This window comes from Triturus cristatus, chromosome 2_2, assembly GCF_964204655.1.
Source record: "Triturus cristatus chromosome 2_2, aTriCri1.1, whole genome shotgun sequence".
Classification (NCBI taxonomy): domain Eukaryota; kingdom Metazoa; phylum Chordata; class Amphibia; order Caudata; family Salamandridae; genus Triturus; species Triturus cristatus.
The window spans coordinates 754,087,747-754,106,021 of record NC_140582.1 but is presented as its reverse complement, the minus strand read 5'-3'; the positions used below and the strand labels follow the sequence as shown (position 1 = coordinate 754,106,021).

Below are 18,275 nucleotides of genomic sequence, written 5' to 3'. Positions count from 1 at the left end.
CTGGGCTGTAAAATCTACAATTATGCCAATGACTCTCAGCTTATTATCAGACTCCATGGCTCTCTTGCTTCCCAAAGGAATTTTCAATCTATAATGTGTTTATCTGGGATTAGATGGTTAGCAACTTTTTAAAACATAACGCAGAAAAAACAGTAATTATTTTAGTGAACAACAAAGCTGATCTATGGACTTCTTCAATCTGGCCACCAGCATTGGGCATGCCTCCTTCCCTAAAAAAATCTACAAGAAGCCTGGGAGTGATTATAGACTATGAGCTGTCTTTAAAACCCCAGATAGGATCAGTAATCTCTAATTGTTTTTATATGCTCCGGAACGTTAAGAAAATAGCCAGGTTCCTGACTAAAGAAGCCCTAATCAACGATGTCCGCCTGGATCATGCTAACTCCTTTTACTTGGGTATCCCTAAAGCCTATGTAAGTAGACTGCAGATTATACGGAAGGAGCCTGCTAGACTTATTTCTAATCAAACTTCATACTGCCATGTCACTCCACTCTTAATAGACCTTCATTGGCTTCCGGTTGAACAGAGGATTATGTTGAAGGTATGTGGCATTACCTTTAAGACCCTCCATGATCTGGGCCCCCAATTTATTTTAACTAGAGTCAGGAGTTATTCTCCTGTTCGGTTACCGCATTTCTCTTCATCCAACGTGCTGACTATCCGGACTTTTATAAAGAAAAGGATGGGTAGTATTGGGTTTTTGATATTAGCTCCTACCCTTCGGAACTCTCTTCCCTGGCCCCTCGCCTTATTAATAACTTTATGAGGTTTAGGAAAGAGTTAAAAACGTGGTTATTTAAACAAACTTTTCATCTGTAAACTAGTAATTCTTCCGCCTTTAATTACTGTTACATTTTATAGACAAAAAACCTACGTTCGCTGTACAAATAATATTAACATTACATGTGCATGTGTGCTTTAATTACCGTGGCATTACTTTTGTTGCAAGAAAACACCTCTTAAAGCGCGTTCCCTCTTTCTCTTTTCCACCGCTGGCACCTCTCTTCCATTAAGGTATTGGGAGCACAGTAGTTTCCTCATTGGCCCTGCCATTTACAGCACATTGTAGAAAACAGGATGGGCAGAATCACAGAGGTGGGCAGTGTCAACAAAGTGGGTCATTCACCATGCTCTGTTTCTCTCTTTTTCTCTCCAGCATTAAACAGAACGAGAAGTACAGCCAGTTGACCCTGGTGAACACCTCTGCAGCCGACACAGGGGAGTTCAGCTGCTGGTTCAAGTCGTGTGATGGGCCGGAGTGCAAAAAGGATGAGTCGAAGACAGGTGCCACATACATCTTCTTCACAGGTATGCGCAGTCAGTGCCAGTCCATAGTGCATTCAATTATGTCAGAGCTCAATACAGCCCGTTTTATTGTATTGTATTGTAATTGGATTTATATAGTGCTTACTACCCCTGACCTGTTATGGGGACAATTGATTTAGAATTGTAATTTATGTCACCAAATTTTGTTTGCATCAAAGGTTGAAGGTTTATTCCCTCTTGTTGAAGGACTGGAAGTGGTGGTGATGATCCTTCCAGCACTGCAAATGGTGGTACCAGCCATTTAAGTATTTATGGCATAAGGAAAACATCTGCCCTTGATCTCATGATGTCATGTACAACTGCACGCTGCTTAGGATGCACCAAACAGGGGTTGTAATAATGTTCTGTCACAGCTCATAGTCAGGTAACCTTCAAGATTAACTCCCATATGGAGGAACGCAACTGCAACATATTAGGTCTATGCATTACATTGTTAGAAGGCTGCGTCCTATGCAACGCCGTGCAGCTGTTTGAGCATGCACAAGTACACATGGCAGGGTTATGTGTAAACAATAGTGAGGTCTCCAGAGCAGGTGCACATATTGTCTGTGTGCCCCATGCCAGGAAGTATGAAGCAGTCTGTCATGCAGTAGGTTTTCCCCCTACTCCATGAGTTTGTGCCTCTGTACTTCTGGACTGTTAAAAGTGCTATGGGCATTCAAGACAGCTGAGAAGAATTACTCTGCCAGTGTCTGCCGAGCCTGACCCAAAAGCAGTCATTCCAGCTGGGGCCAACACCAAACTGAGGCCCCAGAAGCGTTTGGGGCCCTCTGCATGGGTCTTTTCATCCCAAGAGCTCTGATGAGAGTGGACTCAGGCAGGAGGTGGGATTAAGGCTGTCCATGCCACATCAAACATCCAAAGCCTGACTGGATCAGTGGGCCCTGAGACACAGAACTTCTCCAGATTTACAAGTGATGTTAGGCACCGGGGGCCACTTGACTGAAGTTACAGATTTGGGGGTCCAGAGTCTAGGGGGGCAATGCCGCACATACCCTCACCTGTGCCCATGATTGAAAACTGAGTGCCGCTCGTGCAGCGGAGGAAGTGTGGACAGTGTTCTTGTCTTTTGAGGGGCAACTAGCAGCAGCGGAACTCTTATCAAGACCCTCTGCGTGGCCTGGGAGCATTGCGGCTCGGTCATCTCGGCTGGGGGAGTGCCTTAGACGTCACCTGCATAGGGAGCGGGACTGCGAGGTCCAGAAGTGCTTGCGCCGTCCACCGCGCGCACCTGGTTCCTCTTCCCGCCCCCTTCTCCCGTGGACCTCCCTGGACCCTCCCTGGACCCTCCTGGTTGTGTATTTAACTCCTCACGGCCCCCGCTGGCGCGGGGGCCGCTCGTGCAGCGGAGGAAGTGTGGACAGTGTTCTTGTCTTTTGAGGGGCAACTAGCAGCAGCGGAACTCTTATCAAGACCCTCTGCGTGGCCTGGGAGCATTGCGGCTCGGTCATCTCGGCTGGGGGAGTGCCTTAGACGTCACCTGCATAGGGAGCGGGACTGCGAGGTCCAGAAGTGCTTGCGCCGTCCACCGCGCGCACCTGGTTCCTCTTCCCGCCCCCTTCTTTCCTCCTCTACTTTAACTCCGCCCTGAACGCGTACGCGGGACGCGCGCGGGCGAAGACCGGGCAAAGAGCGGGCCGTTTTAGGCCGTTAGAGGCCGGCAGAGACCGGACCGGGCCCCCCCTCTAACGTGTCCCTGTCTCAAGGCTCTTCTCTTTATCCCACTAGCCTGCGGCTTTGATTGTTCCTCTCGCCATGGCTACTAGAGTATCCAGGAGTAAGGCTGCCCAACAGTGCTCTAGTACACTGGACAAATTCTTTCCGAAAACTAGTGCTGCGGCTAGTAAAGGTCGCACAGCATCAGACACTCTCTTTGAGGCAAACTTAGAAAATGTCTCAGTCTCAATGGTCCCCTCAGACTCCTCATCCATTGATGTTAGTACTCCAATACCCTTTGACGCCACCCATCTATCTCTCATGGATAGTATCGATCAGACAATCGAGACAGTCCTTCAACAACTTAGGACTCCGTCTAATCTAGTGAGGGATAGTGAGTCTGTGTGTCCCTCGGGGGCGGTGGAGACCACCCCGTATATCAACTGTACGGAAATGTCTAAGGTGCAGGATAAAGGGCAAGTTGCAGTGCCAACAGATCCCGTAGGCAGTAGAGTCGACCATCCTCCGAAAAGGAAAAGGTTAAGGAAACTCAGAGGGGCAAAAAGGGCCAAAGTGGATAAAACCAACCCAACATTAGATGTTAGCTTAGACATCCCGGCTTCTCCCGTGGTTTCCTCCCTGGGAACTGGGTCTGATCAATCGGACTCGCCATTAGCCAAAGTGGTACCCGGGTGCTCTGGCCCGTTTGTATTCGGTGGAGATCCTCTAAATGCGACAGAGGCTCTGATTGGCTCTTTTAGGGATATCCTTAGGAGCCTGTTGGAGCCCCTGTCTGTAAAATTGGATTCCATAGTTACTAGACTCAAGGCTATAGAAGATGCACATAACAGGAATAGTCCTAGTAGGGGGTTGGGTTCAAGTGCACAGATGGCTCCCCGGGATTCTGCAGCGATTAGTCCATCTACTGCTGGAACAAGTTTACAGGTCCCGGCTGGGGCAGAAGATAGTGTTACAGGTAGTCATGCTCCCCCACTGCCCTCTTTACATATGTCTAGGCCCCCTGTCCCGGCACCCAGAAGATCTAAGCAACCAACACTACCCCACCCAATGAGTGGGGGGCGAGCTAATAATGAATATACTGGTAGCCCCATTAGTCCTAACACTAGGCGAAGGGCGGTTAATTTGCCCCCTGAGGCTGTGCCTTACACAGCGATTATGGTGGGAGTTCCTGAGCTCACTGGTGACACCAAAGAGCCACAGGACTCACTTCGTAATAAGGTAATCAGTTGGCTTAATATTAACAGGCCCCTCCCTCCTAACATCAAAGGTGATGTGCTAATGGTCAGAAGGATCCCATGGATTGGAATTACCCCCAAAAACAGGGCAGGGGACTGTATCATAATTAGTTTTAAAAGCCCACTGGTTTCCCCTTACATCTGCAACTGGCTGGTTAGGCCGGACAAATCCAACATAGACATAGTGTCCCTCTCACATTTTTACCCAAATGTTTCTAATTTAGTAGTGGGGAGGGAACAGAGTTGGACCAGAGTGGGCTTCGCCGTAGATGGCTCACGGTACAGACCCAAGTACAACTCATTGCCCGCCCATGGTAATTTTGTCCTACAGAATAGATTCTCCTGTCTGGACCTAGTAGATTGACCAATAAGGGGGGACATCCCACAACACCCAATAAATTCTGCCTATGGGTCTACATTCAGGGGGGAAGGTACATCTGTTCCCGCAAATAAAAAAAGGTCCCTGGCCCATGCAAATGACGGGGGGACCAGACTTGGAAGCACACAATCTTTAGATGAGGATCCACCAAACACTTTAACTGTTGCTGTAACGCAATTGGTGGAGGTTGTTGAATTACCCACCCGGTCGCCCATAACCACTGGCTTGGGTGTCTTGGGCAATTCTGCACATGCAATCCCGTCTGCACAAAGTGAAGAAGGTCCCCAATTCCAAGGTCCAGGCTTGACCATCCTGTCCTGGAATGTAGCTGGCATCTCAAGTAAGGTGGATACCCCGGAGTGGGAAATTTTGGTCAGCAAAAGTGACATACTCCTCTTCCAAGAGACATGGGCTAGGGTACCACAGCTCAGGAGGGGATATGACATATTTGAAATCCCGGCAAAGTCGAATGGGAGAGGGAGACCTTCGGGAGGTTTGGCAATCTGGGTGGCGAGCCACATTGGGTGTCAGGTGGATGGAATGGACACACTTTCACCGGACATTCAGTGTGTCCTCCTCAGATGGCCTGACAAAAGTATATGGGCTATTGTTAATGTCTACTCTCGACCAGTCGCTGTGGGTAAAGAATCCCCCACCTTAGCTGATCTCTCATCTTTTTTAGGGCAATTGACAGGTAACCCGAAAATAGTGATGGGAGGAGATTTTAACTGCCACTTCGAACCCCTGGAGGGCCTAATGGAGGGTGCCTTTACTGCCGAGGATGACCATTGGGGAGTCCCCCCTTCTTCATCACCTCACCCCAAAGCTTGGTCTCCGTTGGCAGTACAACTTACCTCTCTCACCCTGAATTTTGCACTGAGGGCGTGTAATGGGCGCACACCTTCTGACACTCCTTCGGTGTGCACCTTCAACAAAAGGGGCCATGAGTCAAGGTTGGACTACATCTTTATAGATATTTCCCTGTGGCCCAAAGTTTTAGATTTTAGAGTGATCCCGAGGACAGATAGTGACCACAATTCCCTTCTCTTGGAGATCCAGCACCCAGCCCCTGCCATAGGGATGCTAACTACCGATTCTGTAATCGACCAGGGAGACATATTACTCACTACAAGTAGGCGCCGAGTGAAATGGGGGAAGCTAGTTGACAAAGAAGAAGCTTTAAAAAACCTCTATGGTATAGCACTCCCTAGGTTCCAGGAGGTGGATGCCCTCATTAACCAATCTAGACCCCCAGATTACAACGACAGACTATTTGGCATTCACCAGGCCTTAGTAAGAGACCTTGCAGATGTCTTCAATCCGGCCCTGCCTATTAGAAGGAAAAAAACTCGTGCTCCGACTTGGTACACCTCCACTTGCAGGAAAACTAAGACCGAGCTTCTTTCCGCAATTAAAGAGGGTAGTGACAAGGTGAAGATTGCTGCCCTTAGGAGGGGGTACAAGTTAGTACTGGCCAACGCAAGGGCAGAGTGGGATTGGAGTCACTGGCATGACCTGTCTGAAGCCCTTAAATCTAAAGATTTTAGAAAATTTTGGGCTTTGGTAAACAATGGAACAGGGGATCTGTTATCCGCAGTAGAACCCAATATTGCCCCCTCTATCTGGGAGGCTCATTTTGGGTCACTATATCAAGAAACCACTCTCTGGCCGGAAGGGATGGTGGCGGAGCCCCCCTGTCTGCCAGTTGTGGCCTTGGAATTTTCCTTGGGGGAGGTGAAGCTGGCACTGGAGGGCTTAGCACTGGGGAAGGCACCGGGGCTGGACAAGCTACCCGGTGATCTGTTCAGATACCACCCTGACATTTGGGCCCCGTACTTTCTTGTCCTCTTCAATGCTATTCTGGGAGGTATGGCGATTCCTTCCTCTTGGTTAGGGGCTGAAATAGTCCCGATTTATAAGAAAGGGTCCCCCTTGAGTCCTGTAAATTATAGGCCTATTAGCCTGATAGATGTTCCCCAAAAGCTTTTTGCGCGTCTTATTCTGAACCATCTATTAGACTGGGTGGAGGAAAATGACATCTTGAGTCCCCTGCAGGCTGGCTTCAGGAGAAACACGTCGACCATGGACCAGATCTTCCGCCTAGTTCTCCTCTACTGGAAGACGGTGAGGATCGAGGGCGGGAGATTGTACATGGTCTTCGTGGATCTGAGGTCAGCCTTTGACCTAGTCCCGCGCAGGAAACTTTGGGAGGTGCTGGAAAAGTTAGGAATCCCCCCCCAGCTACTTAACATCTTGGCCAGGCTGCATGAGAACAACTATGCGCAAGTTAGGTGTGGGAAAGATGGTAGACTTTCATCCAGGTTTCCTGTGCGTCGAGGTGTGAGGCAGGGTTGTGTCCTGGCACCGACCCTGTTTTGTTTATTTATCAATAATGTCATCTCACACCTGGAAAACGTCAAGGACAACGACGCCCCCTGTTTGGCAGGTAGGAGGGTACCGGCAATCATGTTTGCCGATGATACCCTCCTCCTTTCAAAATCCCCTATGGGGATCCAGAGGATCCTGGATGGATTTGGTCTTTTCTGTCATCAGCATGGGCTCGAGGTGAATACAGAGAAGACCAAGTTCATGATCTTCAACCCACCAACTAAAACTAGGCCCAATCCTATCCTGGGGACCACTAGCCTTGAGAGGGTGTCCACCTTTATATATCTGGGGGTTACACTGCAGGAGAACTTGGCATGGGATTGACAGATAGTACGATCCAAGGCCAAATTATCCCAACTGTCGGGTGCAATCCTGAAAGTGGCTAATACTTCTTCCTTCAAGCCCATAAGTCCGGCCCTTGAAACTTACAAGACCCAGGCCAAGGCTGCGGCCATGTATGGCAGTGAGCTATGGGGACATAAAACGGTGAAGGGCCTTTCAATAGTGGAAAATAGCTTTTTAAGGCGCCTTCTAGCCCTTCCAAGTGCCACCCCACTTCAGCCTCTAAGAATGGACATGGGTCTCCCCCCTATTGCAGAGGAGCTTGTGTCTAAGCCAGTGAAGTTTTGGCACAGGCTCTGGTCTACGGACGAACTCTATCATTATAGGGAGGATCTCACCCATGTCATGAGTTTAAACTCCAGTGGCAAAATCCCCTGGCTCAACTTTGTGGAAAACGAATTGTCTGCCATTAATCTCCGTGTCCTGTGGGAGGACCCTGCACGAGGCTGCCGTACAATCTCGCGCAAAGCTCTGGCACAAATCTACAAAGCCAGGTCCCTTTCACATTTGATGGACGGTCAAAATAGCGGCACCCTAACCTTGCGATTTTTAGAATCCAAGAATTCTTATGTTTTTGAACCTTTTATGGATTTTATCTTTCCCATCCTGGCAAGGAAACTGTATGTTCAATGGAGGCATAGCACACTACCTATCAACTCATACACCTCGAAGTGGACAAATGGGGGCAATAAAACATGTCCCTGCTGTAACAACCATGTGGAAGACGACCTCCACATCTTGTTTGTGTGCCCTGCATACCAAAGGCCCAGAAAATATTGGATAGTACCACTCTGTAAGAACCTGGGGTTCAGAGAGTATGCACAAGCATACAGGATTTTGAAAACCAGTACCCTGGGCCACATTGTGTTCGCTGTTTCCAAATTTCTTATGGCCATATGGCTGATTAGAAAGAAAAAATCGTCTGAAGCCCCTTGAACTTTTCAAAGAACATTTTAAATGTAATTTTAAACTATTCCTCGCTGGGAGAGTCGTTTTTATTCAAATGTATTTTAATAATGTTTTAATGTTTGTAATGTTTTCATTGCATCTTTTATGGTCTATATGACCGAAATAAAGAATTTTTGGAATTGGAATTGGAATTGGAAAACTGAAAAGGATATAGTGAGGGTGGCTAGGGAGAAAAGCTAAACCATGTTATAAACTGACTCTAACAAGACCTATCTCTGGTTGCGCGACCAAAATACAGAAATTCTACCCAATCACAGAACACCTTAGAGATAAGGGCATCAAAGATAAATAGGGTCATCCCTTCCTCCTCATCATCCCATAGAGTGACCAACATTGTCAGCTGTGCTTCTTGAGGCATTTTCTAGGACTCACTAAGGGAACTAGAACGGAGAGTTCACAGCCAAGGGATAACCAAAAGACCCAGAGAAGTAACCATTGGAGGATGGTAACATGTACTACAAGGGATTCTAAATGTGAAGCTGTCACTATCGCCCAGGACAGTCAAGCCATCAACGAGAAACCAAAAACAGTTGACAATGCATGTGAGAGAAGTCTATCCCTCAATAAACAAGGATCCACATTTGGATGGGGATGTTACATAGCTAGTAGGAATGTTGAAGCTGGTGTCTTTGCAAATTCCTAGTCGCCATTGAAAGATATCGCAGAGGCTTGGGCAGGGGAGGTGGTGGGAACATGTTAAAGGGAGATGTGGAGAGATGCCCTGCCAGCAACCCTGGCACTGTAACCAACTAGCTTTTCAGGATTGGAAAAGGGAAGAGTGAGTAGTTCAGTTGAATATTGTAGAGGAATTAAGGGCAGGGATTTGTTAAATTAGAACTAGGGAAAGGGCTCTGCTACATAAACTTTGGATTAGGTGGTCCAAGAAAGAAAAGACTGTGATAGGACAGTACGGAGTGACACAGCTAAACAGACTGTAGCAAAAATACTTTCACTTTGAAAAAAAATAGCTTTAATGCATGGGTTCCAAACATCCTGGTTAAGAGATGTGTGGTCTTATTAGCGTTGCATGGCTCCAGCAGAGATATCAGTTTGCTGCAGTAAATCCACTTAATCAGTTGTGGAGAGCGTAGATTAAGAACCTAGATGGTTTCCGAAGTAATATTAATCTCCAGGGCTCCCAAAAGAAAGGAGCAGTAGTCATCCTGCTAGCTAACACATTTACAGAAGAGGTGCATTAGTAGTTCATGGATTTAAATGGCCGAGTGAGAGAACTAAGATTGGCACTAGGCACTTCTACAACATTGGCCTATACATATGTGCCAAATGGCAGTCAAGAGCCCTTTGTCAAACAGACGTTATCAACTATTCTACAAGCACCAGACAGGAAGATCATTATTGTGAGTGACTTCAGCTATAATGGCTTGGACAAACCAGCCCAGAGAATTGAGCAGACAGCTGCAGCTACAAACAACAGAAACGTATCGCTCAAAGAAATGGGGTAGAAAGGCATCTGGAGAGCCTATTCTAAAAAAAACAATTACACATATTTCTCCACTTCACATCATACATGTGCAAGATTAAACTTACTTACATTAACTTATTTTTTCACGGGCCTAGCAATTAGACAAAATCCTAGAGAAAAGAGATTGAAGTCAGAGTTAGCGAGAATTTCCACAGATAACAACATGAAAGGAGGCACAGGACCTGAGGTCACCACTAGAATCACCACAGTCAGGGAAGCAGCTCTGAGGATAACCTCAGATTGGTAACTGACCCAGTAAGAATTCACAAGTGGAATCCTGGGAACTCTGGAAACTGTTGCAGAAGCTGCTGCAGCCGTGACACTTCCCTTCGCCTCCTTTGGCCCTCTCCCAAATTGTCAAAATACTGGAAGGCAGTGATGGGTGATATAGATGTGTTATTCAACATCCAGATCCAAAGATTTCCAGCCTATGTCATTCTTGGCCTGAACAACCGGCAGCCCTTTCCCCTCCACTCACTGAAAAGTAAGCAATTGGCCCTGGCTCTCTATGCCACAAAACATGTTATTATGCAGTCAGGCAAGAATAAACTACCAGAGCACAGAGCCTCGCTCTACCGGGTCTGGGAGTTGTTGAGTATATAGGGAAAAGTTTCCAGTAAGTGTGGGAGCCATTTATCACTGTCCTTTCTAATACATTTCAATACCTCAGATGCCCCAGATATTTAAGAGTCTTGCTAATTACCCTACAAACTTAGGATACCGAAATTCCCAGAACCAACTCTTGAACCTAACAAGCAGCCATGATGCCTGCCAGTCGGTGTTGAGTGGATACAGCAGCAAGAGACTGACCTCTACGATTCTTGCTATATTATAGTCCCCTAGGAAAAGATGGAAGGGGAAAAGTTCAAAGTTTAATGTTATTATTTCACATCCCACCAGCGGTTGTAAGCGGGGGTGTATGGAACACATTCTGCAAATTCAATAAAAAATAACTGACCTCTAAAGTAGCAAACATTCAGGGATGATGGCCCATGCGTGGTAATCATAAAAAAATATAAAAATGAACAAATGTATACAGGTAAGGGCTTAGGCTTGCAAATGTGCTGAAAGGAGGACGGATCACCTTCCCGCAGTATCACTTACTGCATCACTTTCACTCTTTAAATGCCACCTCACATCCTTTTCTCATACCCCCTTGATTACATATATATTTCCTTGGCAAATTCCATCATCCTACAAGTCTCCTAGGTTCATAACATTTGTTTCCTTAAATTCATATATTTCTCCCATGACATTACCTGCAGTATGTTGACGGTCACCTACGCTGCCAGGGAGATACCATGGCAATCTATTAATAGCTACCCTTTCACCTGTTGCCACTGGTATGTAACAATTTTCCTTCTTTTTGCCCCATGGTCTTCTTGTCCTTTATTGGTCTGTACTCATGTCTCAAATATGCTGGCTCGCGACAATAGTCTGGCTACCTCCTCCACCATATCTAAATCCATTCCCACAATGCATCGCTCTGCTAGACTTCTTAGGCCAAACTGTCTAGCCATAACCAGTCATAACAATTTCATATCCAACACTAATCCGTTTTCACACACTCATACAATTATTCTCTTTTCTCTGGAAGCCACGAAGGCCAGGGATCCTCAAACAATCTGCAGCTATGGATGGGTGTTTGATGCACAAAACGTTTTTTTTACATTACCTTGAACTTTGGTCCAGGGTAATGTAAACATTTTGAGGCCAGGGATCCCCAAACAATCTGCACGTACGGATGGATGCTTGATGCACTGGGCAAAATGTTTACATTACCTTTAAATTTGATGTGTTTTTGTTTGTGATATAAATATATTTTGTAGACAATTAAAGGTAGATTAAATGCACATTGCTTTTAAAGTAATACATAGTGATCATTGCCAGTACAGGCTACATTAAGTCCAATGACAGGCTGCCAATAGTTTCCGAACTTCTGTTGGACTTGTGATCTGCTTTACTTACCTAGTTTCTTCAAAATCTAAGTGGATTGAACAAAAGAAAAATGGCCCAGGCCTACTTTCTTGACTCTGCACTTTTCATCCCTCCAAGACATTCTTACATTAACACATCAGTTGAATGAAGGCTGAATAAGGCAAATTTATGCCCCAGCTACCAACTGCACCCTTTGATGATTGGGCCGGACTGAGAACAAAAAGCAGCCCTGGTTAAAACGGTCCCACTAGCCCCACTCCTTTCCTGTAACTTTTTTTTCAATCTCTCTGTCTCTGTTTATCCCCCTGTCTTTCTGTTCCCTGTCTTTTTTCCTGCTGTGCCTACTGACATAAATCCCTGGGAACCGGAGACAGAGGCAGTGGCTGTCTACCTTTAAAAACCGACTTCCAATGGTTCCAGCCCATGGGGAAATACCCAATGGAATAAACGGCCAACCCAGCTCTGCTGAGGATGCAATCACTTTTGAGGCAAACAGTACAGAAAGCTGATAGCTGCCATTGGCTTAAGCTTGTTCCTGCCTGTGTTTCCCTTTATTACACCACCTTTTTAGGCTGAGCGTACCAGATAGAACAAGCTGTCTGGTACCGAGAAACTGATTGTGAACTTGCAGTGGGCTTATAACCCGCCCATTGCCTAACATTGGTTGGCATAGCTGTCAATCTCATTTGCTTCCTTATTATTCAATGGTTTCCCTTACTCTTTCTGTGTGTGTCCTGGAGCCCAGCCTCTTTACCATTCTCTTGATGTGGATGATTTATGTCCTTCCACTGCTCACTTTAAGTGAACTTCTTTTTTTCTTTTTGTTTAAGCACTCCAGGAGAGTGCATGCATTTTGTAGTTCTCTCCTTCATGGGCTGCTGTCCCTATCGATTTTCCCCCAGATTTATTGTTGCTTTCTCGTCGTTCCTAGTTGCCTCTATTTTTTATCTTGCCTTGTTCCGCCCTCCCACAACTTCTCCACCCACACCAACCCTATCTGAGCAGGAAAAAGAGAGAAAGACACATATATTTCTTGTCCACTTCTCCCTGCAAATGTTGCATATATTTAATTGGTCAAGAAGCTGTACCATCTCTGCTGAAAATCCTAATGTTTTGGGGTCCGCAACAATGGAGTTTACAGCATTCAGAACACTGAAGATTGCTTATCCCTACACACATACTCCTTAAAACTGACCAGCGTCCGAGGGTTGACAGTTTTGTTTATCGTCTTGTTTGTTGCTGTTTTTGAGTACACCACATGTTTTTTCTTTCCTGGTGCTGCTGCTGTCCTAAGTTCCACATATTTTCATTGCCTGAATATTTTGATTGTTTCATTCTATTTACTTTCATGTTGTATGTCTGTTAGGTCACTACTGCAAGCAAGGGAAACTTAAAGAGATATGGCTTGGTTTTGTTGATTTTAACAGTTTTGTCAGGCTTCTTTCCTTGTGGAACACGCAGGTGCCTTCAAGTGATTGTTGTCTTTCCTTTGTGCATACATACATCATGTGTTCTCTTCTGTTTCTAGGCTAAGCTGCATTAAATTGTGCTGAGCCAGAAAGTGTTTTGCATTTGAGATGATATTTATAATTGGTCCAATAAACTTGTAATTGTAAATTGTATTTACATAGCGCTTACTACCCCAGACGAGGCATTGAAGCCGTTTTGCGGGTGAGTAGCATGCTACTCCAGAAACCAAGATTAGAGTTAATAATTAGTAGATTGGTATTAAGTATTGCTTTATTTTTTTATTTATTCATTTAACATGCGCTTTAGTTGTGTTAGGTTTGCACTCTTGCTTTCGTGTGTGTTTAGTAGAGTTTAGAGTAGGGATGAAATGATGGGAATGGAACTCAAATGGGGAAGTAGTAGGTTGTTTATGTGAGTAGTGGTTGTGTGCTTATTAGTTGGGTGACATAGCTAAACAACATTTGGCATTGCCAATAGGTGTGGTTTATGAATGCACTGTCAAACCAGACCTAAACATCAATGTAATTTAATGACTGCCTCCTCCCTATCTGTGCTGCTGCCAGATGAAACACCATAGATTCTCTAGTTAGCTAAGACACTTTGATAGCATTACAGTGGCATGTGTGTGCCACTTAAAGTTCAAGTCCACGAAGCTAAATAAATAAACAAAATGATTGCATTTGTGGGGAGGGCAAGCACTTTTTAGTGGAAGCACACAGCGTATGCCCATTCAAAACACTTACTTCTGGCTTCCAACATTAGGGGCGTAACATAGGCCCCTGCATCCCCTGCAGTGCGGGGGGCCCCCAAGCTCCAGGGGGCCCCCTCAGCACTGCACTTCGGCCGGGAGCTCCTGATAGAGTCCGGAGGGGGCCCCTCCACGTACCTTGCAGGGGGGCCCCCTCAATTATCGTTGCGCCACTGTCCAACATGTGGGTGGAGCAAAGGCCCCTCTCCTGATGGTGCTCACAAAAGTGTCTGGTGACCGCTGCGCTGTCAAGCCAGACCATATAAAGGAGGGTGAGGTCTGAGAAGGGTGCTTGGGAGTAAATGAGGTTGATCACGCCGACTCTTCAACTGGGTATTCACAAAGATTAATCTCATCATTTGAGTTGCTTTTCAAAAACGTAATGCTTTAATATATTAGTGACGTCACGTTTTCCATGATTTCTTTAGATGCGTTTTTATGAATTACTCTGTGATCTGATTTAAGTTCATGTTTTCGTACTCCCACTTTACATTGCTGTGAAGTCACTGATGCTTTAAATTGTTGAACATTTTATAGATTTTGTTAAACTGCCTACTCTTGGCAGATGGTTTTAGTCGGAGTATTGCTTTGTGGACGAACAACCTCACACTGGGTGGCAGCGTCCTTCTATTTCTCCACAGAGCACTGAGAGTGGGCTAGTGTTTTGGACGAAGATGTCAGGATGCCAGGCACACTATGTCTGTGGTTTTCACCTGCTGGCCAATGACTTTTTGGCAAGGTAGCAGATGGCAGGACTGAGTGCGCTCTAGGCTTGTTCACCAGGTTCATCTCCCAGGGTCAGTGTCTTAATTACTAATTGATTATTTTAGCACCAAACAGACACTCTGAATATGTCCAAATAAGGGGTATTTGATTTAACAAGTTAATTCTTTATAGGGGCCTTTTAAAGAATTATAAAGCCACTTTCCACAGATAATTCATACAAATACCCTTTGCTAGTCTTCATGTTTTCGAGCACACCTCAGTTCCATGACTTGTTTACAATATTGTATTGCTTCAAGAGTTTGAGGCCATGCAAGGACTGTCCCTTTGCACATTTTTAGGTCGAGCCTAGCGGAGCGTGCATGCGCTGCACTATGGGAGGCTTCTTGTGAGCACTCTAAACTTCTCCAAACCTCTCTGTGTGGGTCTGACTCCTCCCACACATTGGATTGGCTTTTGCATGTGGCTTTCAATAATAAAAGCACGCAAACGGCCAAAGGCGGGTGCATGTCCCTCCTCTTCTCCAAAGGTTCACTCCCACGACGTTTTGCTCTCGGGAGCGAGCAGTGGCGCGCGGCGTGGCAGCTGCATTCCTTGACGTGGATCAAGTTACTAATTAAACACAGTGCGGTCGCTTTCACTTTGGCGGCGCGCTTGTTTTATTCACTCCCCACCTCTCCTCTCTGACCATGCCTCCCACCCCCGCAGCCTCTCGTCCTTTTCTCCCCACTCCTCCACTCTGTTTTCCTAAACCCTCCCTGTTCAACTTTCTTCTCTCTTTCTCCCCGTCTCTGCTTACCTCCTTCCTCCGTGCAGCCTCCCTTCGCACCCCCGTCCTATTCACCCACTCTCTTTTGCCTCTTTGACTTTCCTCCGACAATTTGCGCTCCCCGCCTGCCATTCCTCTCTCGGTTTCCACCCATTGCCTCTCCTCCCTCTTGAACTGCTGGTAGCTTAAGTCAAGAACTCCTGCAGGCGGGAGGGCTCGAGGCTCACTGCAATACAGTGCTGGGGGTCACCTCCAAGACAACAGAGGCTGCTCTCACCTGTGGCGCCTGAGACCATGCAGACTGCTCTTAACTCCAAGGAGGCTCAAGAGCCTTTGAGAGACCAACAACTTCACTCCACAAGCCTCCGGTGGTTCTGTGGATCCGATTGTTTGTTGTACATACTGTGGGAGAGAATCATTTTCAGTGTAACAGAAGTTTGTTATCCACCAAGGATCAAATTAATGTTGCAGCAAAAGTGATAGAAAGTGGGTTGTTTGTTATTGTTTTGGATTTCGAACTTTTATGGAGCATGATTTTCCATGTCTCAGAGATAGTGCAGACTTCCGTTGTGCACAATACATTATTCTGCATTTTATGCCTATCGTGTGCAGTCCAGGTGGGAAAGCAACATGTCAGGTCCATTGTGTTAGTGCAGTGGAGTACCCTCTGAGAATTGGGTGTCGTTTCACAACAGTGCAGGGCGGTGCTTGCACTTTGCTTCATTTCCCCGGTTCACCTGAAAAACACTTCCCACCCAGGACTCTGCATTTAAATAGCTGCAGGCGTTTCCAGGGAGGGCGGCAGCTCTCACTGCTATTGTGCTTTGCACACCACAAACTGGGTAAAATTGAACTTTAATGCAGTGTTAGCTGCACTACACCATCTTCATCTCTCCCTACAGCTTTCATGTTCAGACAGCCTGTGTCCGTCCACTTACGTAATTTACTTTTAAAAAAAGCACTTATAAGGCCCCAAAGGCGCGACCTATTGGCTATGCCAATGCTTGTTACATTTGCTATTGTTACGCAGATTTGCTAGCAACTTTGTTTCAGTATACCACTAAGACACTGTCCATGACCACTGAACGTATTCTTTTGCCTGTTCTCCATAGAAATGCTCCAGCCTGGTGTTGTGTATGTCCTAATAGGTCTACGTATGGCCTGATATATATTTTATGTACAAAAGTGCTATGGTACCGTATTTGCAAGTTAGGCACAATGCCTAGGCCTTCATTTTCAGAATAGTAAGTTGTGAAAAGCTTCTGTCTTTTATTGATTTAGTGGCTTTCCCCTCTAGTGTTCTGTTTTACTAGTCCTAGGATTTTTTCACTATCACTGTGTTTTAATTGGATGAGTTGTATCTTTCCACTGCTGATGTTATTACCCTTTATGCACGTGGGCAAAGATGGAAAACAAGCATTGGTGGAGCCTGTAGGTTTTACCTTTGCAAGAGCTGAGGGCTTTGCCAAAGACCTTTAGTCATGTTGTACAGCAGCGTGGTGTGGAGTGGAGTAGAGTAACGTGGAATGGCCTAGAGTAGTGTAGAGTGAAGTAGCGCAGAGTTAAGTGGCATAGAAAGGAGTGGAGGGGTGCAGAGACGCTTAGAGTGGAGTGGTGTAGAATAGTGTGCTTTAGAGTGGATTTGAGTAGAGTAGAGTGGTGTAGAGTGGTGTGGAGTGAGGCAGACTAGAATGGCTTAGAGTAGAGTGGAGTAGAGAAGAATGGAGTGGCGTGCCATTGCATAGACTGGTGTGGAGTAGTGTAGGGTGCAGTTGAATGGCATAGAGGACAGTGGCATAGAATGGAGTGGAAAAGAGTGGCCTAGAGTAAAGTGGTATAGAGTGAAGTGGCATAATGTGGAGTTGAGTGGGGTAGATTGCCTTAAAGTGACACTGTGTGGAGTGGTATGGCGGGGAGAAGAGTGGCTTGTACTGGCGTACAGTGGAATGGCATACAGTGTCATAGAGTGATGTATAGTGGAGTGGAGTGTCATAGAGTAAAGTGTCATAGAGTAGCGTGGACTGGCATAGATTTAGTGGTGTAAAGTGCAGTGGTACATAGAAAAGTGGCACAGAGCACAGTAGAGTAGAGTGCAGTGGCATAGAGTGCAGGGGTGCAGAGTACAGTGGCATAGAGTGCTTTGGCATAGAGTAGAGTGGCGTAAAATGTAGTAGATCAGAGTGGTGCTGATTAGGGATCAGTGAGACGATATTGGAAACACAAATATCGTGTGGACAGAATATCATGTAAAAAAATATCGAGGACAAGAACATTGAGAAGGTAAGTGCAAATAGAAAAGTATACATTTACTATTCCTATCTCTAGATGTATGTACTTTGAAGATATATATATTAACAAGGTACAGATATGTGGAGTTATATATAGTAAAACTTGACTTATCCACAGAAAATGACCTTCATGATATTCTTGTCCTTGATATTTTTGGCACGATATTCTGTCCTACGATATTTGTATTTCCGATATTTTGTCCAAACACCGCAGAGTAGGGTGACTTAGAGTGCAATGGCGTAGAGTAGAGAGCAGAAAAGTTTAGAATGCAGTGGTGCAGAGTAGAGTGGTGTAGAGTGCAATGGCGTAGAGAGTAGTGACACGGAGTAGAGAGGTGCAGAGTACAGCGGTATACAGTGCAGTGTAGAGTGGTGCAGAGTAGAGTGCAGTGTGCTGAGTGCAGTGGCATAGAGTAAAGTGGTGCAGAGTACAGTGGTGTAGAGTGTAGCAGCGTAGAGTGCAGTGGTGTAGAATAGAGTTGAGTTTAGAAGAATGCAGTGGCGTAGAGTGTTGCAGA

The 18,275-nt window shown here is 45.9% G+C and overlaps 1 protein-coding gene across 1 annotated transcript in view; it reads left to right on the top strand.

Moving 5' to 3' along the window:
• The window catches only part of PDGFRL (platelet derived growth factor receptor like), a 673,754-nt gene that overhangs the window by 417,907 nt on the left and 237,572 nt on the right, over window positions 1-18,275 (top strand). Inside the window, exon 3 of the mRNA XM_085642004.1 lies at window positions 1,179-1,330. Within this exon, the coding sequence (XP_085498130.1) occupies window positions 1,179-1,330 (152 nt within the window). The remainder of the gene's footprint in view (window positions 1-1,178; window positions 1,331-18,275) is intronic.